Below are 22,847 nucleotides of genomic sequence, written 5' to 3'. Positions count from 1 at the left end.
CACAGCTAGTAAGTGTTATGTGTCTGAGGCTGGATTTGAACTCAGGTCCTCCTGACTCCAGGGCCAGTGCTCTATCCACTGCACCACCTAGCTGCCCCTAGGTCTTCCTATTTTCAAGTCTAACATTATCTATGGCACCTAAGTATCCTGAGGGACTTGGTACAAGTATACTGAATTATAGGAGCAAAGGCTATATGTAAAATGAGGCTACCCTGGGTGGTTACCCCATTGGTTATGGTAGTACAGAAGGAATAGGACAGAATGGATATTATAGTCTGTGGGGAGCAGATACAGAGGTGGCACCTATTAGCAGCAAAGGCAGGACTTGTGGGGAGCTGCAAGGTGGATGGGAGCCCTCCTACTCCTTTCTTCCTCTGCCTCAATGTGAGTCCTGAGGCCCTCCTTTCTCCCCCAGCTGGCCAAAGTGACCATTGTGGATCACCACGCAGCCACAGCCTCCTTCATGAAGCACCTGGAGAATGAACAACGGGCACGAGGCGGCTGCCCTGCTGACTGGGTCTGGATTGTGCCCCCAATCTCCGGCAGCCTCACCCCAGTCTTTCACCAGGAGATGGTTAACTACTTCCTGTCCCCAGCCTTCCGCTATCAGGTGTCTAGGTCTCCCATCCCAGTACCCATTCATCTGACTGCCCACTCACCTTGGTCACCTGCACTGACCTTTGCTACTTCTGCTCTAGCCTGACCCGTGGAAGGGGACAACAACAAAAGGAACTGGCATCACCAGGAAAAAAACCTTTAAGGAAGTGGCCAAGTATGCAATCTCTAACCTCCTTCCTCAGGCCCACAAATACCCTATGCACACCACTCCCCCCCAGCCAGCCAAGGAGCCTTTCCCACAACCTCCCTACCCACTCCCACGTTCCCCAACTCTGGGACCTTCCTTCCAATGACTCCCATTCCACAGTGGTCCCCTCCAAAGACCCCTCTGCCTCTACGACCTCTCTGTCTAACTCCCCTTCATCATCACCACACCTTCTGAGAACTCTGCTCACTCCTTCTCCAATCCCCACCTTCCATCAGTGCAGTGAAGATTTCAGCTTCCCTGATGGGCACAGTGATGGCAAAGCGGGTGAAGGCAACGATTCTGTATGGCTCAGAAACTGGTCGGGCCCAGAGCTATGCTCAGCAGCTGGGGAGGTTGTTCCGGAAAGCCTTTGACCCTCGGGTACAGAATGGGGAGGCAGGGTTAAGACAAGCAGGGGAGGGAAGCTGAGTAGAGTGGGGAGGGGAATCAAAGGAAATACATAGATGAGCCAGGACACATTGGGGGAATGATGGTTGAAGGAAGCTGGAAGGGGGAGGGGGAGGAGCTGGGAGATAGCATGAGTCCAGAGAGGGGTGAAATCAAACCCAGGGAGGATCAGGACAGTACTGAAGGCCTGGGACACTGGGAAGTCAGAGGGGATAGATTCATATCTAGCTCAGGTCACAGAAGAGAGGGTCAAAATAAGAAGAGGTGGGACAAGGGGAGCAGCTGGGAGGCTGGAGTAGGAAGATAACTCTCCCATAACATGACCCCCCCTCCCCCATCCTCACAGGTCCTCTGCATGGATGAATATGATGTGGTGTCCCTGGAGCACGAGACCCTGGTCCTGGTGGTCACCAGCACATTCGGGAATGGAGACCCTCCAGAAAATGGAGAGGTGAGGACCAAGAAGAAAGAGGGACCCTTAGGAAATGAAGCGGGGTGGGGGACTCAGGATTGGCAAAGTCGTTAGAAAAAGAAGTCTAAAAAAAGGATAGGAATGTCATGGTAGTTTCCTTACACACATACATCATTTGAGCCTATGTCCAACCCACATCTACACACACACACACACACAGGGACCAGTGACTCCCACTGTGAAACTGCCATGACTTTAAAAAAGCTAATGGTTCAGGTCAGAGCCTAGAAAAGCTTTGAAATTCTTTCCCGATACCCTGCCTTTCCGTCTAATAGCTATGCTTTGGGGTAATTAGTGTACCTCATTTGGGGCATACAGACATAGTGATCAGACTTACTTCAGGCACAGATAACCACAGAAATCAAAGACGTGGATATCCCTCATGCTTGTTTAGAAAAGAAAAATACTGTTTATTTAATAGGACATACATTAAATTTATATACTACTTTCTAACATGAAATACAACCTATGGTTTAAGTATTTTTAAAAAAGACTCTTAAGTACCAATTTTGAGTACCTTGTTACGATCTTAGCTGTTATCAGTTCTTTCTCCAGCATTCTTCCATTCGCAGGATGCCCCCCAGTCATTTTCACTGCTTTTGCCTCCTAGATCTCTTTCAGCTTGTACTATGGCTAATGACCAAAGGGCTGGTGTTCCAATGTTAAACACCTCATTAACATATTTTGCCTACTTATTCTAAGCAACAGATAATCTTAATAGACTCAAGTTCTTGTTCTGACACTTAGTAGATGTGTTATCAGCTAAGTCACCACCTCTCAAAGCCTCAGTTTCCTTATTTGTAAAATAAAGATAATAATACTTGTACTACCTGCTTTATGGGGTTATGAGAAAAGTGTTTTGTAAACTGTGAAGAGCTATATAAATGTGACTTGTCACCATCATTATCATTGTTAAGTTCTGGGTACAAGCCATTCTTACTAGCTGTCTAATTCTGTGTCTGATCTCAGCTCTCTCCTTCATTTCTGTCCTGTGAACTTCTTCTCAAAAGTAATACAAGGTCAACTTTTGAAAAGGGCCAGATCTTTATTCCTTCTACATAATCTTAAACAGAACAAAACATGAATATTAAACAGGTAAACTATTTTCTTCACATCCCCACAGAGGTTTGCAGCCGCCCTGATGGAAATGTCTGGTCCCTACAACAGCTCTCCCAGACCAGAGCAGCACAAGTGAGAAACTGGAGGACAGGGTGGGAAACCAGCTGGGGTAGATGGGAGGAAAGGGGGCCTGCATCTCCCTCCCTCCAATGTTAGTTTCCTGTTGTTCGTTCAATGGAATGCTACTTACTGGAAGTGAGCCATCAGCTCTGGAAAACAGACCTAGCTGGGACCAACATGCCCCCAACCCATGTAAAGCCTGATCCATTCCAGTCCCAAGGTGGAAAGACCCTGGGAAGTCAGGTCAATCCAGAAGCCACCTTCAAAGAGAGGAAAGGGGGATGCTCTGGGGCAAGTCCATTGGCCAACATCTTCAGGTCAAGCCCACTGGGGTGCCTGAGCTATAAACCAGGGCTCTGACCCTCAGAGCTGAGCTGAGCACCAAGGGGAAGGGCCTCTCCCATCCCAGGCAGGTGAAGGCTCCCAGGGACTAGCTCTCTGCATGTGTCTCTGAGTTCTGGTTATGTCTGTCACCCTTTTCTGTGTCTGCCACCCTTCTCTGGCTGTGTCTCTGGGATCAGGCTGTGTTATCCATTGTGTGGCTGTCTCCGGGGTGTCAGGGCACTCTGTGATATCCCTCCTTCCCTTGGGCTTCTTTTTTCAGAAGCTACAAGATTCGCTTCAACAGCGTCTCCTGCTCAGACACGCTGGTGTCCTCATGGCGGCGAAAGAGGAAAGAATCCAGCAACACAGACAGTGCAGGAGCTCTAGGAACTCTAAGGTCAGGGGGCTAGGGACCTTGGAGAAGGGAACCATATTGAGGCTTTGAGGACCTTCACATCTATGCACCCATAGTGGGTTGGACCTGGAAGGTCAGAAAGACCTGAAGATTCTCAGAATCAAGGACAGGGAAACTGAGAGAGATGTCCTTCTGAGCCTCCCTCTTTCTCCTTGCAGGTTCTGTGTGTTTGGCCTTGGCTCCCGGGCCTACCCCCACTTCTGTGCTTTTGCCCGGGCAGTAGATACACGGCTGGAAGAGCTAGGAGGAGAGAGGCTACTGCAGCTGGGCCAGGGGGATGAATTATGTGGCCAGGAAGAGGCCTTCCAGGGCTGGGCCCAAGCTGCATTCCAGGTGAACCCCCAACCTCCCACCTGATGCTCATCTCTGACTTCTATCCCAAATCTGAAATCTAACCCCCTGACAACCAATGATTTCTGAGCCAAGGCACCATAAGCCACAGACATCTCTATCCCTGATGCCAATCTCATCACATTCTTCCCATCTTGCCTTGAATTCATCTTTCTTTCTCCACCACACACTCAGCCCATCTTATCTCCTTCATTCAACAAAGCTAACGAATTACTATGACATTCCTGTCCCTGTGTTATGGGAGCCAGAGAAAGAGAAGACAAGACCTCTGAGCTCCAGGAACTTATATTAACATCCACGAGTGAATGGATGAGAAGACAAGAAACAGATGAAGAGCAGAAAACAACCCAAGGCAACTCCAGGCCCTGATGCCAAGCCATGAAATTCATCCTTAGAAGGGCTGGACCCTCAGCTTTCAACTGCTAAATTGCTAGTTTTACAGAGACTTCCTATTCCAAACAGGGATCGGGACCTAGACAAAGGCCCAAGAAATGAAGGCCAGAATCCTAAATTGCAATAAACACAACTTGTCTCTACCACTATCCTTCTCTCTTCTCCTCCCTTTAGGAGCTCCCTCTCTGAGCCAATGGAGTCCTTCTCACTGGCCTCCTCCTCTCTCTTTCTCTGCCCAACAAGGCCTCCTGTGAGACCTTCTGTGTGGGCGACGATGCCAAGGCTGCTGCTCGGGACATATTCAGCCCCAAGAGAAGTTGGAAACGCCAAAGATACCGTCTGAGTGCCCAGCCTGAGGGGCTCCAGCTGCTGCCAGGTAATGTCCTGAGCTCCACTAATCCTTCCAGAGGTCTCCTAATCTACCTTGGAGCTCTGAGGGCCCCTCATATCTTACTGCCATGCTTCCCCAATATCCCACGTTCTCTGGCCCCTGAGTCAGGCCGCATCTCTCTGCCCTCCAGGCCTTATACATGTACACAGGCGGAAGATGTTTCCAGCCACTGTTCTCTCAGTGGAAAACCTGCAGAGCAGCAAGTCAACGTAAGGGCAACCTGACCCCATCCCACCTACCCCCTCACCTGGCTGACTGGTACCTTACTCCTTTAACCATGAGGAGTTCCTCCTTTCTTTTCTAACCCTCTAGATTCCCTCCTATGCTCCTCCAGGAGTCCTCAAAGCACTCTACTCAAAACCATCCCTCTCCCTGCTGTATCCCTTCCTAAGACAACTACCCCCATCAAGCTCTCCTCCCTCCCCCCATCAGCCGGGCCACAATCCTGGTGCGTCTGGCCACAGGAGGGCAGGAGGGCCTGCAGTATCAGCCCGGGGACCACATTGGGATCTGCCCCCCCAACCGGCCTGGCCTAGTGGAAGCCCTCTTGAGCCGTGTAGAGGATCCACCCCTTCCCAGTGAGCCCATCGCTGTGGAGCAGCTGGAAAAGGGGAGCCCAGGTAAGGTACCCTCACTCAACATTCCACATTAGAGACAAAACATGTAGCAAAGGCCCCCACCTCCTTCGTCCAGCACCCTCTGGTTGCTCTTGCTGCTACCCTTCTCTCCGACCAACATGAATGGGCCACTCCCTTAGTCACATATAAGCAGGTGGACACCTTTGAAAGGGCATCTTTCCTAGGAAACTAAAGGAATGCTGAAGCATAAAAGGGAAGTTACAGAGCCCAAGCTGGAGGGGGGAGTGTACATGGGGAGGAGTGGGGGAGATGGCCCAGGTGCCTCGCACATGGTACAAACTTAGTTAATGTCTGGATAATTGTATTGAATGAACACCAAATCAAGCAAATGTGATCTGACCTCAGGTGTTCTGAACAGTATAGCTTCTGGAATTAGAATGGGTTTCTTTCCCAAAATCTGTCTTGAAGGACGCCTCTCACTCCAAAAAAAAAAAAAAGTAAGCCAAGTTTAGTAAGTAGTCTCTTGAGTAGCTTTCCCTTCCTGGAGCCTTCTGCCAAAGGGTCTCATGGTATAGTCACAATTGCCACGAATTGCCACTCACAATGGGGGAAAACAAGGTCAGGGAAGAAAAATAAGGAAAATAAGAAAAACACTGCCTGTGGGCACTACTAGTGTGTGAGCATTTCACTGAAGATGCCACATCTATCACACCCACCAGTGCTCTCTCCTGTTCCTGGTAAAGGATGTAGGGGTCGGGTCAACTGACCAAGGCCCTGTGGTATACTGGAAACAGATCTGGATTTGGAGTCAGGATAGACAAGTTCAAATACCATCTTCATTGCTTATGTGCTGTGCCACAATGGAAAAATCACCGAACCTTCAGGCCTTGATTTTCTCATCTATAAAATGGGAACAATAATACCTACTTTAGAGGGTTAGTGCGAGAATCAAATAAGATAAGGTATATAAAGGACTTTGTAAACTTTGGTTGCTACAGAAATATCAGAGTAGTCCCAGAAGACTTCTTCCAGCTGGGTTCCCTGTCCTTTACTGCATATCTAGCTCCTTTTTTGCCTAGAGTTACTGAGAGGTTTAGCAATTTGCTCAGGGACACAGGCAGGACTTCTTGATTCAAGAGCCAGCTTTCTATCCATTACTCTATGCTGATTCTTGTGCCTAAATTTACATCTTAATTCAGAAAACTCAGGCTCCTGGTCTGTGGTTAGTCCTTCATCCCCAGTCATTTTGTGAAGGGAAGATCCCTTATCCCTAAAGACACTCCAGTTCCCATAGAGAAGGCAAGCTAGGTAACATCTGCAGGTTCCCGAGCCCACACCTCTCTTACGGGCTTGTACGCTCTCCTCAGGCAGCCCACCCCCAGGCTGGGTCCGGGACCCCCGGCTGCCCTCGTGCACATTACAACAGGCTCTCACCTTCTTCCTGGACATCACCTCCCCACCAGGGCCTCAGCTCCTGCGCCTGCTCAGCACCCTGGCAGAGGAGCCCAGCGAGCAGCAAGAGCTGGAGGCTCTTAGCAAGGTAAGAGATGGGAAGACCAGTCATAGAGGAAGGAAGGAAGAGGGACGTGTCAGCCCGCCAGGACTAAGGGGTGCCCAAGGCGTAGGGTTCCCCAGTGTCTCTCTCCACCCCCATCCCAGGATGCTCGGCGCTATGAGGAATGGAAATGGTTCCGTTGCCCCACCCTCCTGGAGGTGCTGGAGCAGTTCCCATCGGTGGCGCTGCCAGCACCTCTGCTCCTCACCCAGCTGCCTTTGCTCCAGCCGCGGTACTACTCAGTCAGCTCTGCACCCAGCGCCCACCCTGGGGAGATCCACCTTACAGTGGCTGTGCTGGCATACCGGACACAGGGTGAGGCCTAGGAGGGGAAAGGGCAGGGAGGAGATATAAGCAGGCCCCAGAAACGAAAGCTGGGAGTCTCTTCCTGTCTCTTTTACCAATACTATCTTCTCCTTCCCCCCCAGATGGGCTAGGCCCCCTGCACTATGGGGTGTGCTCCTCGTGGTTAAGTCAGCTCAAGTCTGGAGATGTGGTACCCTGCTTCATCAGAGGGTGAGATTCACAGGAGAGGACTTTAGGTATTACCCAGTCCAGCTCCCTCATTTCACAGAAGAAGCTGAGGACAAGAAATTGACTTGCCCAAGATCCTGTGCAGCAGAAATGTGATTTGAGCTTGGGTCTTCTGATTCAAAATCCAGAGTTCTTTCTGTGTACTATGCAGAGTGGGTCACCATAGAAGGAAGGGGAAGAGGGAAGGGACACTGAAGGGAAGCACTGAAGATTATAAGCTGAAGGTGAGGAGGTACTTACTATTTGAGCCAGTCCAAGACAAGGTCCCAGAGGGCAGCTAACTGGCGCAGTGGTTAGAGCTCTGGCCTTGGAGTCAGGAGGACCCGAGTTCAAATCCAGCCTGACACTTGATACTTACTAGCTGTGTGACCCTGGGCAAGTCACTGAACCCCAACTGCCTCACCAAAAAAAAAAAAAAGGCAAGACAAGGACCCAGATAGCCTGATTCCCTTTCCAATATCCGGTCCCTACTTACAACCCCAAAATGCAGCTCCCAGGAAGCAAATTTCTACATACAGCCTAAAGCCAGGACAGCAAAACATATTGCATCCTGAAAATTGCCATCTCCATACCCACCTCCCCCACCCCCACTGCCCACTCAAGTCTGGATCAGATAACTGCTTTTCATAATAGTTCCAGCTAGTATACCAAGATTAAGAACCCAGGCCTCTCTTATTTTTCCTGGCAATGAGGAATGCTGCCCCATTTTCCAGCTTCCAGAAATGCATGTTTGAAAGTGAGACCTAGGACAGCTCCCAGGATGACCAAAGCAGGGCCAGGTTATCAGGGGCACAAGACTGATCTGTGAAGTACGCCAATGAACAAACTTGTGTAATCTTGAAACAAATCCAAATAGAATGGATTTCACTGAACCTCAAAGGTTATCACATACCACACTTAAAAAAAAAAAAAGACAAAACCAAACCACCCAAGAAACCAGTGTGAATCAGATCTGAACCTTGGAGCTAAAACCCTGACCTGGAACGAAACCAAAATGTTGAAATATTCTCCAAACCAAGTCAGATGATTTATTATTTCACAGATCCATTGAACCTTAATGGATGGGGGACCTTAGACATCATGTTGTCCAATTCCCTCATTTTACAGATGAGAAAAAAAAAAGTCCCAGAGAAGTGAAATGCCAAAGGTTACACAGCTAGGTAATGACAAGATAAAGGCCCAGGTTTTCCAACTTCCTCATTCAGCATACCTCCCATTATACCGACTGATGTTTGTCCCCCTAAGCAGAACAAAGCCCAGGGAAGGAGACCATTGTTCCTGAAGCCAGCCTTAAGACCTGAATTAGTAATATTCATGGCAGTTAGTATTAGTAGTACTGGCTTCCAGTCTGATCCATATAGGACTCCCTTGTTTCCTAGCTCACCAGCCTCACCAGTCAGCCCTTCTGTTAGCAGGCAGGAGTCCATGGACAGCTGGTGAAGCAGAAGCTTGACTTTGTGTCTTTCACTCAGGGCTCCATCTTTCCGCCTTCCATCTGACCCTAATGTACCCTGTATTCTTGTGGGACCTGGCACAGGCATTGCACCATTCCGTGGATTCTGGCAGGAGCGGTTACATGACATTGAGAACAAAGGTGAGGCCTAAGAAAATGGGAGAAGGTAGGGCTGGGAGCCAGGATGGAGCTGCAGACTTTAGACAAGAAAGAGCCTGGGTGAGAACAGTGAGACAGCAATGGGCAGAAGCCTGGAAAAAGCAACATCTGTAGTGGGGGTTATGGACAGAGCTAGACCCCTTCCTAGCAATATGTTGCTTCCAGGAATGCATCCTGCCCCTATGACCTTGGTCTTCGGGTGCCGCTGTTCCCAGCTTGATCACCTCTACCGAGAAGAGGTGCAGGATGCCCAGTATCGAGGAGTCTTTGGCAGAGTCCTTACAGCCTTTTCCAGAGAACCTGACAGCCCCAAGGTTTGGAAGGGGCCAGGAGGGAGGGAGGTGGTGGTGCAGGAAAAAAAAGAAAAGGAACAGAAAGGAGAAAGAAGAAAGGAAGGGAAGAGGGAAGTGGAGAGAAGAGGTGAAGGAACCAGAGAAAGAAAAAAGAGATGAGAGAGAGGAAGGGTGGAAAAGGAAAGGAATGAAAAGAGAGGAAAAAAGGGGAGAGAAAGAGGATTAAAGGGAAACAATAAGGGGAAGGAAAGGGGGAGAAAAGGAGGGAAAAGGAAAAGAGCAAGAAAGAGGGGAAAGATGTGGGGAAAGTGGGAAAAGGGATAGAGGAAGGACAAAAAAGAGGGGATAAAAGGAGGAAAGGTGGCTATAACTGAAGAAAAGGGGGAAATGGTAGAGATAATGAGAATGAAGAAAAAAGGAAGAGTAAGGGAGAAGGAAAGGAGAGAGTGAAGTGAGGCGGAAAGCAGAGTGGAAGCAAGGGGTAGAGGAAGAAGAGAAGGAAGAAAAGGGGTAAACGGGCAGGGAGAAGGGAGAAAGTGGCATCGGAGTAAAGACAAGAGAGAGGAGGGAAGGAGGAGAAGGGGGTGGAAGCAGGGCTCCATCCGCGTCCTTGGGGCTCCTGCCCCCCTCCCCCAGACCTATGTGCAGGACATACTGCGGACAGAGCTGGCCTCCGAGGTGCACCGCGTGCTGTGCCTCGAGGGCGGCCACATGTTCGTCTGCGGTGACGTCACCATGGCTACCAGCGTCCTGCAGACGGTGCAACGAATCCTGGCCACGGAGGGCGGAATGGAGCTGAGCGAGGCCGGGGACGTCATCGGGGTGCTGCGGGTAAAGCGAGGCGGAGGCGGGGCCGGGCCGAGGGCTGGGGCGGGCATGCTCAGGGGACGCGCGCTCGCGGGCGCGGGCACGGCCCACCCGGCCTGGCCCCGAGGTTGAGCGCGCGGCCTCCCGCAGGACCAGCAGCGCTACCACGAGGACATCTTCGGGCTGACGCTGCGCACGCAGGAGGTGACGAACCGCATTCGCACGCAGAGCTTCTCCCTGCAGGAGCGGCAGGCGCGGGGCGCCGTTCCCTGGGCCCTTAGCGAGCCCACCCCGGAGACCCCTGAGTCCTGAGGGCCTGCCCGCTCCCATTAAAGTCTCTAGTTTTGATAGCTCTGCCTCGGCCTTACCCCCGAACCCCGGGCCGGTGGGGAGCCTGGCCTGGAAGCGCCAACTCAGCTGGGGGGGTGGGGAGGGTGCAGCGCGTGTCGCCCCCTTTCTACGGCAAGACTCCTGGGCAAGTAGACCCAGGCCCCAGCCCGTCCACTGACCCTCCCCCTTTTTCACTGAACCTGGGGTGCCTGTTCTGGATCAGGCGGGGACTGGCCCAGATGGGTTTAAGCCCCCTTCCAGCTTAGGCGTCCTTGACACCTTGTGAAACAAAATCTTCAGGTTCTCTTCCTCCGGGGATATTTTAAGCTCTGTCTCCCATGAATGGTGGGCATCGCCTAGCAGGTGTGGAGCTAGGCAGGGAGCCTTCCGGTCCCTACAAAACCCAGGGACAGTTGTTGCTGCTCCCGTGCACCCTGACCCAGCCTTCTCCACTACGACGAGGCTGTCGGCCAGTGCTGGGGCTGTCACTAGGCGCCATGGGCCTCCTTCGGGCTGGGGACACAGAGCCACAGAGACAACAGAAACCTTTGGTGCTTTATTACAGGGCCAGCTCCCTGCCCTCACTCTCAGCCTCCAAGAGCAGGCTGAAGCCAACACACCCTTTCCCACCTACCCCCAGCACTGAGTCCCATCAATCTAGGAGGAAACAGATAGGAGAGGTGGAGCTTTAAGGCCTCCTTAGCTTGATTTTCCCTTCCCTTTGGCTAGTGCCTGATTACTGTCAGACCATCATGACCCTGCCCTGTGATCCACCCTTCAAAGAGAGTCTGGTAATGAAAATGGGGCTTCTCCTGGCTCACTGCCAGAGTCAGGTGTCATCTGCCTGGTGCTAGATGAGGTATCTCCTGCTCCCCCTTCCTTTCATCTTGTGTCAGGGGATTCCCCCACTTTCTCACCATGTGCCCACCCGCCCATACCCTCATTCAGTTTTCTGGGGCTAGCTCCAAACTTCCCACCACCCCAAAGGGCCTGCCAACTTCCACCAAGGTTTGACCTGTGGTATATGAGCTATGACGGCTTGCATAAGAGCAAGCAGGTGAAGACTAATTGTCTTCTCAGCCTCATTCACCTAACTGAAATAGAGAACCTGGGAAAGGAAAGGATGACATGTGGCAGGGTATCCAGGTGCCCCAAAGCCAAAGAAAACCTCCCTTGCCCTACCCCCCCCATTTATCCTCCTACCCTGGTCCTCATAACCCCTACCATACCACCCTCTTTCCATTAACTATTCATTTCCCTTGTCTTGTCTTTCCCAGGCAATACTGACCACATTGGTTGACTTCTCAGCCACTGCTGGGACTAAGCTCAGGCTCCTTCTGAACCTTGCCCTCCTCTTGCCAACCCCCAAGGGGTAGATTACTGGCTCCTGTGGGCCCCCATTGTTGTCTGGGGCTAGAGCTGGAGCTAGAGGTACCTGGGAAAAGAAGGCATCAGTCCTATAGAATTCAGATAGACCTAAAGCTGCAAGGGACTTCAAAAGCTACCCAGTGTTCATTTTACAGACAGGGAAACTGAGGCCCATAGAGGTGAAGTGATTTGCCCAAGATCACACAAGTAAAAAGCAACAGACAGAATTAGCACGCAGACTCTTTCCATTGTATCATGATGCTTCCTCCTTTCCAAGAATCTTTCCCAGTTGCTAGGTTCTTACCATCACTGTGCCAGATCAGGGTCTCATCTTCAGGGGTGAGTGGCCTCTGGGGGCTGGGCCAGATTCTCGGGAGTGGAGTGGCTGAAGTTTCCCCCCACTGCTCTTGCTGCTGCTGCTGGTGGAGCTGAGTGGTGGAGGGAGGGCATGAGTAACACCACTAGTTGGCTTCTTTCCTTGACCCCACCCTTCAGGCACAGAAGCTCTCAGTTTCTACAGGGAGACTGAAGGGTGGAGGGGCAGCTCTGGTTCCCCCACCACACCAGACACACATTTCCTCAGGCAGTTCTGCCCCCTCAACCTGTATACATGTTACCACCACACACACCACTCTCAGCCCCTTCTCTGTTACCTTGTTCCCAGCTCACCTCATGCAGGTAAATGGCATGAAGACTCATCTCAGCAGAGGCAAGCTCTGAAAGCAGGGCAGGGTTCCGGACCCCAGGACCCCCTGGAGACACACAACTAAAACAGGCAGCCCAGCAGGTCAGAGAGATATACTCTGCCACCTCCAAACAGCATCCTTCGCCCAATGGGCTTTGACCTCCCCACAGTGACATCTTGGTCTCATCCTTCCCAGAGGGCAGATCCTCCACACCACACCCCCCCTCCATCTTCCCCAGGCTCCTCCCAAGAGATCAGGATTTCCCTTAGGTATCTCAGATTTGTGCCTCTCCCTTCAGTCCACCCTGATTCCCCCAACACATGCCACACTTTGTAACCACCCCCACCTCTGATCGTGGCCAGCCTGGGATGTGGAACCTGAAATGGAGGCCAGAAGGCTAGCAGTTGCAGCAGCTGGGCAGGGAGCAACTGGACTCAATTCCCGGGATGGCAGAAAGGGAAGTAACAGCAGGCTGGCCAGGAGTGTTTCAGGCTACAGGCAAGAGGAAAGTGGCAGAGTACTTGGGGGAGGCTGGGGTGATAAGGTCAGTGAATCTCCACATGAGAAGACAGACTGACAAGGGTTCCACCAGTTGGGTTGAGTCAAGGTTATAGGCCACATATAGGTAAAACGGTAGGTAGTCATTGGCTATGAAGATCGAGAGGGGCAGTTTGGGATGAGGAAGATTGGGGGGGGTTGGGAGGCACTCACTGAAGATGTGGTGGAGTCATTAAGAAAGCTGGGACCTTGACCAGGTGTGGGGGGGGACCGGACTGGAGTGGCAGCCCAGAGAGCAGCATCCTGTTGTACCCGGCCCCGAAGTTGCTCCAAGAATCGGGAGCTGTGCCCAGGTGGACGCCAGCGAGGGTGGGCCAGCGAGAAACGCATCAAGGAGAGCTCTGTCTTCCCATCTTCTGCACGCTGGGATACTGAGGCTTCTGTCTGTCCTGCTGAGAGCCACTTCAGGAAAACCATAACCCATTACATGTACAGGATACTGAATACTGTTCTTTGTCACACCTGTGACTTCACCGGGGCAAGGTAGCTACCTCCCCCAGTGTCCACAGGTCATTGCTCTACAATTCACAGCCAAGCAGAGCTAGGTACCTAGGGCACTTAGAGGGTGAAGAACTTGCCCAGGGTCATGTGTATGTCAGAGGCAGTAGGACTAGGTCCTCCTGACTGGAAGGCCAACTCTTCAGCCACAGTATTGCGCTGCCAATCTACTGGGTGCTTTTCAAAGCATTTTCATAATCATCAATCGATCTGAGAATCTTGTGAAGTAGGCTGGGCAAAGATTACTATACTACACAGCTACATAGCACATAGAGGATAATACACGAGACCTGGAGTCAGGACCTGAGTTTAAATCTAGCCTCTGACACTGGCTATGGGACCCTGGGCAAATCATTTAACCAGTCTGCCTCAGTTTTCTTGTCTGTAAAATAGGGACAATAATAGCATCTACCTCCAAGTGTTGGGTAGCAATTATAATCACCACTATTATTATACAAATGAAGAAATTGGTCCTAGAAAAGGTCAAGCAATTTGCCCAAGGTCATACAATTAAGACAGAACCCAGGACACACACACACCCTTGGAACTGGTTCTGCTCCTACCCTGAAATATCTACAGATACCATAATTGACTGTATTCTGCTCCCCATCTCATGGATACTATCTTGGCCAGGGCCCCTATCTCCTAAGTCTAGCAGAAAGAAGTCAGGAAAAAGGGTTAGAGAGGGGATCTAACCTGGGGATGGCCATGACGCTTCACATCCATGAGAGCAAAGGAACAGACATCCCCAACCCCAGCCACATCCACAGTGAAGTGCCGAAAAAAGTCAATGAACTCCAGGGCACGAGGGCGAAACCAAAAGAGGAGAGCAAGTGGAGTGAGGACTGGAGAGAGGAGCTCCTCTAGGAGGGAGACCTAGGAAAAATAAAATGGGGAAAGAGGCTAGGAAAAATGTTCCCACTAGAAGGGATATCTGGGGAGAAAATGGGTTAAATTCTAAGACACTACTGCAAAACAGAACATACTGACCCCAAATTATTTCCCAGTCAGAGGGCCCCCCCTGAGAAGCCTGGGATGTAATGTGTCCTCAGAACTCTTTATAGACAGTTAGGTCCCACAGCTGCTTCCCAGAGAGGCCTTCAACTCCACAATTCCCCCCTTGGCCAGGCCCCTGAGGGTTGCCCAAGCCCCAGCCCCAGCTGCCTTCACTCACAGCCTTGTACTGCAAGAGCTGCGACATCTTGTGGTAAGTGTTGGTTTCTGAGATTGGTCCTGGCTCTTCAGGGAGGTAATGCATGTGAGCAAGAGCTGCCTGCAGCAGGGATTTGGGAGAGCGGCCCAAGAGCTCCTCCTCAGGGATGAAGCACCTAGATAGAAGAGAGGAGAGGAATGGGGCAAAAGGGGCTGATGGCAAAAACAGTTTGGGAGTCAAGAGAGCTGTTTTCTGGTTCTGGTAGTCCCTAACTAGCTGTCTTGAAAGTATCTTACTTTTCTCTGCCTTAATTCCCTTCTCCTATAAAATTAGGGGATTGGTCTACATAGTTTTCTAAGTCCTTGCCAGCTTGAAATTCTATGAATCTGAAAGTTAAGCAGTGTGGCATGATGGATAGAGATCTGGCCTTCAAGATAAGAGATTTTGTTCTGTTCTTACCACTGTCAAAGACTACCTCTGTGGCCATGAGCAAGTAAGTCATTTCCTCTATCTAGGTCTTAGTTTCCCTACCTTTAAAATAGGGAATTTGGATCAGATGCTATCCAAAGTCCCTTCCAAGCTCTAAAATTGCATGACTCTTAAAACTTGAGAGAATGGAATGAATGGATGGACAGGTTTCCCTGGAGTAATCCTCTAAAATGATGGGGTAAAGAAAACTTCTGCACTGGCACCAAAGTGTCTCCCCAAGTAAGGAAGGAGGTACCCCATCTGCTGACCTGGCCACAGTCAGTGCCACACCCAGCCCTGTCACGGTAGTCAGCACATGTCCCACAGCCAGCACATCCTCATCATACACAGTGAGCACCAACAGGACAGCTAGCAAGGCACCAGCAAAGAAACCAGTATGGCGGGCCAACAGCGCCAACAGTGGGGCTGGAGGTGCGGCAACCTGCAAATAGCGGGCAGCAGGGCGGTAGGCTCGGGCCAACCGGGCACGAAGCTCATGGGGCAGTTCGTTAAAATGGCGTAGCTGCAGGCGAGCCAGGCGGGACCAGCGTCTCATCCCCAATGCCCCGGGCTCCCGGCGTAGCAGTTCTGCATAGCTGAAGAAGGCATGTAACCCCTGCCAAGCCAGCACCAATGGACAAAGAGCCAGATTGGCCAGTGCCAGCAGCAGTAAAGTCCGGCGAAGGCGAGTAGCAAGAGCCCGCCGCTGACAGTTCCGCTTGTAGGTATTGGGCAATGCCCAGCTCCCACGAAAGAGTGAAATTGGGCCACGGAAGAAGAGCAGATCAAGATTGAGAGCCAGTCCCTGGCTAAGGAAAGTTGCACTGCCTCCCCATGGCAGAGGGCAACGAGCTGGCAACAGGCCCTTGTTGGCCAGGGCCACCAGGTAGTTGGGGTAGCGCAGGATGCGGTGGTGAACATCTAACTCGGTCAGAGGCCGTGGCAGTACACAGAGACCACCACCACGTTGCAGAGCCAGGAGACGAGACTGTATCTCAGCCCAGGGCACCTTGCTAACGTCCTCCTGAGGGAAGAGGGGAAAAAGGAGTGAGCCCTAGAAAGACCATCCCCTAAAAGAGACTTTCCTCCTCTTGATGACCACTACACTGACATCCAAATATGGACCACCTCCCCCATCTGGGAGATCTTTTAAACTAATGCTCTCTCCCCACCACAAACTTCATCATTCTGTCTTCAAACTTGGTCTCACACCATCCTTCTCTCATCACTCAGGCTCACAGCTTCAGTTACCTTGGAATTCTCTTTTTCTATCTTTCCCTAACCTTTCTTTCCATTCTGTCACCAAACCTGCCATTTCTTCCTTCCTTCCCACTCTTCCAAACTCTGACAGCCCTTATTGTCTATGCAATTCATTTGACTATAAATCATGTCAGGTCTTATGACATCTTGTACTTTTATTTGTTTTGTTTTGGGTTTTTTTTTTTTTGGCCAACTTCTCATGCCTGTTATGTTCTGGCCTCCTAGCTAGTCTGTGAGCTCTGAGAGTACAATCCATGCTTCACACAATGTGAAGCACCTATAGTGCCTAGCTCAGCCAAAGGTAGCTTTGTGATTACAGGTCAACGTAGAGAAGAGGCCTCAGAATCAAGTTCTAGATTCAAGTGCTGTCCTTCCTAACACATACTGGCTGTGTGACCCTAGGCAGTTCAGTTAACCTCTTAATGTCCCAGGTAACTGTTACCGACTCTGAATTCCCTACACCAAAAAAATAAAAATAAAAACCACCCAGAGTACCTAGCATAAGGGCTTAAAAACAAAAGGCACTGGTACTTAAGAAATAGTTTGCTGATTTACTGAAAAAAAAGTTCCTTCCCACACTAATCCAGACCTTCATCATGTGGCATTTCAATAGCCATCAAAATTGGCTTTTTGCTTCCAGTCTCTTGTCCCTCAAATACCATCTAGCAAAGGGGTCCCCAGAGTAATCTTCCTAAATCACCACTTCCGTTTTGAAACCTGCATTTGAAACCTCATTCCCTGGATAGGAAATCATTCATCCAATAAATATTTAAGTGCCTACTATGTGCCCAACCAAGTACTTAGGGCTGTGAGAAAGACAAAAAAAGCACCATCTAAAAGCTGACTGTCTAGGGGAGTGAGTGGTAGTTAAGACCTGTGATTGCGTCAGTGTGAGGAACTCCCAGGGTGGAAACTCGTCCCATCAAGGAAGATGGCTACTCTTCTGTAACTTCAAGTCACTGAGAGTTCCCTGGGGACTCAGAGAGCTTAAGTGTCTTGCCCATAATGACACAAACAGTGCATGTCCAAAGCCGGCCTTGAACCCAGGCCTTTCCAACACCAAGGCTAGTCTTCTATCCATTAAGCCTCACTGCCTCTTAATATCTTATTACTGTTTAGTAGGAAGAGCCATACCAAAGACACCAATAACATGGCAATATTGAGACTGCTGATTCTAGGATTTGTCAGACCTTAGGCAAGCCACTCTTCTTCCTGGACCTTAGATTCCCCCACCTGTAGAGTGAGAAGCTGGGTCCAGATCCAACATTCTGAGTCTATGAATCCAGATGTGAATATGACTGGCCCCAGAGGGCAGAAATAGAATGGAACAGAACTTGGAAAATGGTAACCTCCCTTCTACTATCTAAATCCTATCCAACTATTACTCCCTTTCTCAAACTATTCCATTCTGCTTATTCTGCTCCTTACTTGTACAAAGCTCCAGTACCACATTGATTCTGATTATAAGCCCCCTCGCATTATCTAGTTGTTTTGTGACACAGATACTAATCTTGTCACCTCACTTAGATTGTAAGCCCTTCAAGGGCAGGCACCATATCCTACCCTTTCAATGTCTCCCACATAGCCAAGCACACAGTAGAGATCAAGGAAGATTTGATAACTCGACAATAACCCTAGTACCAACATTGAGGTGCCAGACCTCCCTGATCCCCATGGAAAACTACTTATCTCAGCTTCTGCTTTGATCCATTATCTCACTCCCTTCTTTCCCTCTCCTCTCTGTCCCCAACATGTGCAATTTCCCCAGCACCCCTATCTTTCTTCTAATCCAACTCACTGGGGGAATGTACAGGGCTTCTCTGTAAAATGTTCTAATATCCCAGTAGTTCAGAAGGTTGCAGAGGGATCGAAGAAGCCGGAATAGCCAAAACCCTGAGGCCAGGAGCAACAGGAAGATCAGGAACGAGCTGGAACGTACCCTATATTAAACAGACAGATTGGTGGACTGCATGAGGGTGTGATTACCAAAAGGGATTAGAGTTGGGGTACACAGCAGAACGAGTGAGCCCACAATCAAAGGAAATGGGGGAGGGATGAAAGAAAGAACAGATTAGACAAATGGGCATAGAAATAAGTGATATAGGAAGGATGGCCTGGCTCTGGAGACTGAGACAGAGGGACAGAGTAGGTGGGATTCCCCTGGGTCCCTTTCCTCTCACCAGTCTGACTGTCTCTGTTCAGCCTTATTCCCCTAGCCCTCTGCTCATCCTTGCCTGGGCCTCGGCTATAGCTGGAATAGAGGATGAGGAGGGGTGACAGTTTAATCTTGGGAGACGCCATTGACTCAATCCCTGAACCATCCGGGCTCCCAAGCCCCACTACCTCTACCCCTTCTCTGCTTTCACTCACCGCTGTGCACACTGGGCAGCAGGCAGGATAGCATCGGACAGGGTCACCTTGTTGTGAAAGATCCTAGGGGTCTGGTGGAAGCCAGGGGCACCGGGCTGTGTATGATTAACAGGTCGGTTGGCAAAGAGAACATCATAATCAACGCAGCGCAGCAGGAAGGTAGTGAAGGTAACGATGAAAACGAACTGTCTGTGGGTGGAGTGGGATAAGGATGAAGGCAGAAGCAGAAGTATCCAAGGATGGTAGGGGCTGGGAGCAGACCGAGAGAATCAGGCCAGCTCCTAGGCCCCTGGTGATCCCAGGGAAACAACCCCAGCCCTGCCAAGGCTTCCTGAAAGGTGGGAAATGAGAGAAGGAAGGAAAGTTGGAGATCAAAGAAGAGAAGGGTGGGGGCTACAGGGGAATTGAGAAGAAAGACTGCTGTTTGCTGGGAGGGGATAAATATAAAGGACTTACCCCAACTGGAAGACATCCTCCAGAAACATACAGGCAAAGCCATTCCGCTGGTGGTAATTGTAGAGGTACCAGACTCATTAAGGAATAAGGCTGAGATTTATCAAAAACCTCTCCCAAGCCCCACCTAACAAACCCCCTCCCCTCAAGTACCCTCAACAAGACCACTCATCCCTGAAGTCCAGCCCCAGCCAGTTCTCATTCACCCATTCCTTTCCAAGGAATGTCCTGGTCCACAGCCCTCAGCCCCCCTCAGCCTACCTCTCCCCACTACCACCTCCCCTCAACTGCGGGCACACAAGATATCATGGTGAAGAAGCTGTCCAAGTTCTGGATGTGATGCCAGGAGCCTGAATGGAGAAGAGGTACAGATGACGATTACTCTCGTATTTTTTACAAGGTGCTTTCCTCACAGCCACCCTGTGGGGTACATATTATTACCCCCACAAGGCAGCAGAGGAGACTAACATTGTAAGGTGAAGTTACTTATCTAGAAACACCCAGCTAGTAAATATGAGAGATGGAACTCCAAATGCTAAAGTCTAAGCCACCATTCCAGGTGGCCTCCATTCTCCTAGCCTGTTACCTCCAACTCCTTTGTCTCAATGCCTCTGCCCTTTGGACTTTCTAAACTTGGAGATTCTCCACCATTTATGCCCCTCCCTCTCTGAGCTATAGCTTCTCCCACCCCATACTAGAACTTGTTCAACTTTGCTTCCTCTATCCCCACTTACCTCTGAGTCCCTCAGGCACATGGAGCAGGGGTTCCTGGTCCTCCCCTGGCAGGGGTGAGTCTTGGTTGTTGTCACAGTCCCTATCAGGGTCACAGTCTTCCAGCCGTTCATAATCCTGTTCTGGGATCAGGGGGCCCATCCGTAGCCCAGGAGAGTTTTGAAGGGACCACTGTGAAGGAAGGGGAGTCACCGAGGCCAGGCATGGGGTAGAGTAGGATCTTAGGCCAGATGAAGCAGAGGAAGGGGTCCCAGAAGTCTGCCCATGAGGGAAAGAGGTTTCTGGAGCTGAGAGATCACTGATGTGGGGCTGAGTTATGCCTGAAGTCCTGGCTGGGCTAAGGGGCCGTGGGATGGAAGCAAGATATGGGGAAGGGGAGCTTCTTGTGTAGGGAGCTGGAGACACAGAAAAGACAGGTATCCTACCCCTTCCAGGCCCCAGACATCGAGAAGAAGGGAGCAAAGGGGATAACAGTGTAGCTCCTGGCCCTAGCTCCCCCCATCTGTCTTGCTGCCCCTTCGTCGCCCCCCATCCCATTCGTCTCACCATCAGGGCTGGTTCCTTCAACAGAAATACTGCTGTTGTTTTCTGGGGATCAACACTTGTGGTTCTCTCCAGATGACAACAACACTGTGACTCAGCCATAAGCAAGCCTCAGGCGTCCTGACTCCCAATCACCTGTCTGACCATTCACTGCCCCTCCCAAGACTCCTAGAGGAACCTCAAGGTCACACCCCCAAGCCTCAGTTAATTCTTTTCTCTCCCACTAGCTGGATAGTGTTCAAACATACCCTCCTCCCCACCTACAACTCTCTCCATGCATTGCCTCACAGCATTCTACCTTTGCCTCTTCCCCATATCTGACTCAGTAGTGTTGAAACAGTTCTTCAGGACTTCCAAGAAGCAAACCCAAGTGAACTGGAGAGGAAAAGAGACATTAGACTTCCTGAGTTTGGAATGAACAACATCTGAGATTCCCCTGAGGGTAAGAAATGATAGAACTGGATGACTGGGCTGAGCTGAGCTGAGATCTTCATGCTGGCCTTTGGCTCACTCATTCATGAGAGGGGAACCTAGGAGGCCAGCCTGTCGAGTCTCATTCCTAAAGACCTGAGTCATCAGGAAAGACAGGTGGCACATAGGCATTCTGCCTCCCATTTTAGACCCATTCCTGAGGTGCTGACTCAGGTACATGCTTAGGAACTGACATGAAGCCTAGTGCTCTGGGGGATGGTAGTGATGAGGAACAGGCCCAAGCTGAGACCTTTGCCCCTTATCCCAAAAAGAATTTGAGTCCCATTTGTCTACAGACTCTCCTCAACTTTCCCACTTGGTCCAGGAAGTCTCTAGCATCCCACCTGAGGCTATAATCCTATCAACTGGTTTATAATCCTATCAATTGGCCTTTCACTCTCAACTATGCCCAATCTCCCAATTCTCTGTTCCCTGAACCTAGGCCCTCCATTGTCTATTACCTTTTGATGGCCCCCAGCCACTTCCCACCCTTGATCCCATTCTCCCCCTCCCAGATACTTCCATCAAGATCCTCCCTAGACCCCTTCTCCAGTCACCCCAAACTACTTGGCCACTCCTAGATCCCTCCCACAGTCTTTCTGTACATAGGATTCATGTTGTCTCCACTAAGGGGCTGAGATTCTTAAAGTCTATCCAATGCTCAGGTTCTTTTTTTTTGGGGGGGGGGACACACTAGGCAATGGGGTTAAGTGACTTGCCCAGGATCACACAGCTAGTAAGTGTCCGAGGCAGGATTTGAACTCTGGTCCTCCTGACTCCAGGGCGGTGCTCTATCCACTGTGCCACCCAGCTGCCCCCTGCTCAGATTCTTATAATCTAGCCAGTGCTCAGATTCCTTAAGAGTCTGGCTAATATGGCAGATCTTTAGTAAACCTTTTGTTTGGCTGAAAGAAGGCTGGGGTCGAATTAATTCGGGCAGGACCCCCGAGTCATGATTTTGGGGTTCCAGTGCCCCTAAACCTCTAGATCTCAACAGTAGGCCAAGACAGGATCTCTGGTTCCTGGAGGATCACATCGGACAAATAGTTGTCTACTCACACAATATGGATTTCAATGCAGCAGACTTGGGGACTGGGATAGGAAAGGATAATAGAATTTAGAGTTTAAAATGGCCTTAAAGATTCTCTAGTCCAAACCTGCCTTTTACAGGTGAGGAGACTGTGGCCCAAGGTCACACAAAATTCTAACCTATGTTTTCTGAGTATGAATCCAACAGATCTACACTTAAGTGGTCAGTTCTGCCTCATTTCCTTTTCTGCCCACTCTATCTATACGGAATGAAAATATGAAGCTTTGTAATTGAGTGCCTTCTATCATTAGACCCTGGGAGTTCCTCGGCAATTCTCGGTGCCTCCTGAACCTGTAACACAGGCTTGCTCTTACGGGAAAAGACCACAGCTCCCATGCTTCTGGGGACCAAAGTTCACCTACATACTAAAACATTCCTCACTAGCTCTGATACTCAACTACTTCCCCAGTCACCTTAGGAAAGCCTCCCCCAACTCATGAGCTCCCTAGTTATCCTAACTAGACCAGGGCATTGACACAGCCCCGCCCCGCCACGCCCTGGCTACCAGTAGCATGCCACTGCCTAACCCTTAGTCCCTGGTCATCCCTTCGCCCTGCCCCATCCTCCGCCTGGCCCCGCCCCCTGGGGAAGCTTTTCCAATCATCGTCCCAGAGGGGGAAGGGCCCCAACTGATTTTCCAGTCACAGCTCTGGACAGGTACCGTCGGAGAGATTTTCTCCAATCACAACTCGGGAGGTTAGAGGTCACGTTCTTTTCACCAATCCTAGCTGAGGCTCGTGAGAATCGTCG

General features: G+C 50.5%; 2 protein-coding genes across 10 annotated transcripts in view; one reads left to right on the top strand and one right to left on the bottom strand.

Moving 5' to 3' along the window:
• The window catches only part of NOS3 (nitric oxide synthase 3), a 23,722-nt gene extending 13,255 nt beyond the window's left edge, over positions 1-10,467 (top strand). For 2 of the 4 annotated variants that reach the window (XM_020977827.2, XM_020977828.2), the window contains 17 exons: positions 416-610; positions 699-772; positions 1,042-1,186; positions 1,560-1,664; positions 2,809-2,876; positions 3,469-3,585; positions 3,762-3,936; positions 4,591-4,723; positions 4,869-4,947; positions 5,171-5,358; positions 6,684-6,856; positions 6,976-7,186; positions 7,300-7,387; positions 8,878-8,999; positions 9,183-9,331; positions 9,947-10,141; positions 10,268-10,467. In XM_020977827.2, the coding sequence (XP_020833486.1) occupies positions 416-610; positions 699-772; positions 1,042-1,186; positions 1,560-1,664; positions 2,809-2,876; positions 3,469-3,585; positions 3,762-3,936; positions 4,591-4,723; positions 4,869-4,947; positions 5,171-5,358; positions 6,684-6,856; positions 6,976-7,186; positions 7,300-7,387; positions 8,878-8,999; positions 9,183-9,331; positions 9,947-10,141; positions 10,268-10,429 (2,379 nt within the window). In that variant the 3' untranslated portion in view covers positions 10,430-10,467. Of the gene's footprint in view, positions 1-415; positions 611-698; positions 773-1,041; positions 1,187-1,559; positions 1,665-2,808; positions 2,877-3,468; positions 3,586-3,761; positions 3,937-4,521; positions 4,724-4,868; positions 4,948-5,170; positions 5,359-6,683; positions 6,857-6,975; positions 7,187-7,299; positions 7,388-8,877; positions 9,000-9,182; positions 9,332-9,946; positions 10,142-10,267 lie in introns of those variants that run through there. The other 2 variants (XM_020977829.2, XM_020977831.2) reach the window with 2 other exon arrangements.
• ATG9B (autophagy related 9B) lies at positions 8,411-22,847 on the bottom strand. Of its 6 annotated transcripts, none has more exons than XM_020977833.2 (15): positions 22,759-22,847; positions 19,996-20,911; positions 19,568-19,611; positions 19,265-19,329; positions 18,809-18,997; positions 18,237-18,378; positions 15,448-16,202; positions 14,732-14,885; positions 14,254-14,433; positions 13,213-13,461; positions 12,848-12,993; positions 12,485-12,581; positions 12,120-12,243; positions 11,736-11,882; positions 8,411-10,960 (listed from the first exon to the last, which is right to left on the bottom strand). In XM_020977833.2, the coding sequence occupies exons 2-14, from the start codon at positions 20,636-20,638 to the stop codon at positions 11,752-11,754; spliced, it is 2,919 nt and encodes a 972-aa protein (XP_020833492.2). In that variant the 5' UTR covers positions 20,639-20,911; positions 22,759-22,847; the 3' UTR covers positions 8,411-10,960; positions 11,736-11,751. The 6 variants fall into 6 exon arrangements, with proteins under 6 accessions (XP_020833492.2, XP_078008902.1, XP_078008910.1 ...); XM_078152776.1 differs by lacking the exon at positions 8,411-10,960 and adding an exon at positions 10,983-11,555; XM_078152784.1 differs by lacking the exon at positions 8,411-10,960 and having other exon boundaries at positions 10,983-11,882; positions 19,996-20,164; positions 20,540-20,911.

This window comes from Phascolarctos cinereus, unplaced genomic scaffold (assembly GCF_003287225.1).
Source record: "Phascolarctos cinereus isolate Bilbo 61053 unplaced genomic scaffold, phaCin_HiC Scaffold_1;HRSCAF=81, whole genome shotgun sequence".
Lineage (NCBI taxonomy): Eukaryota > Metazoa > Chordata > Mammalia > Diprotodontia > Phascolarctidae > Phascolarctos > Phascolarctos cinereus.
This window is presented reverse-complemented; position numbering and strand designations above follow the sequence as displayed.

Excerpts from the sequence above, each read along its gene's own strand:
- ATG9B (XM_020977833.2), bottom strand. The coding sequence starts at position 20,638 with ATGGCTGAGTCACAGTGTTGTTGTCATCTGGAGAGAACCACAAGTGTT. Across the intron at positions 14,886-15,447 it reads GTGGCACTGACTGTGGCCAG|GTGCTTCATCCCTGAGGAGG; the intron begins GTCAGCAGATGG and ends TCTTCTATCTAG. Across the intron at positions 12,244-12,484 it reads ATGCCATTTACCTGCATGAG|CTCCACCAGCAGCAGCAGCA; the intron begins GTGAGCTGGGAA and ends TCCACCACTCAG.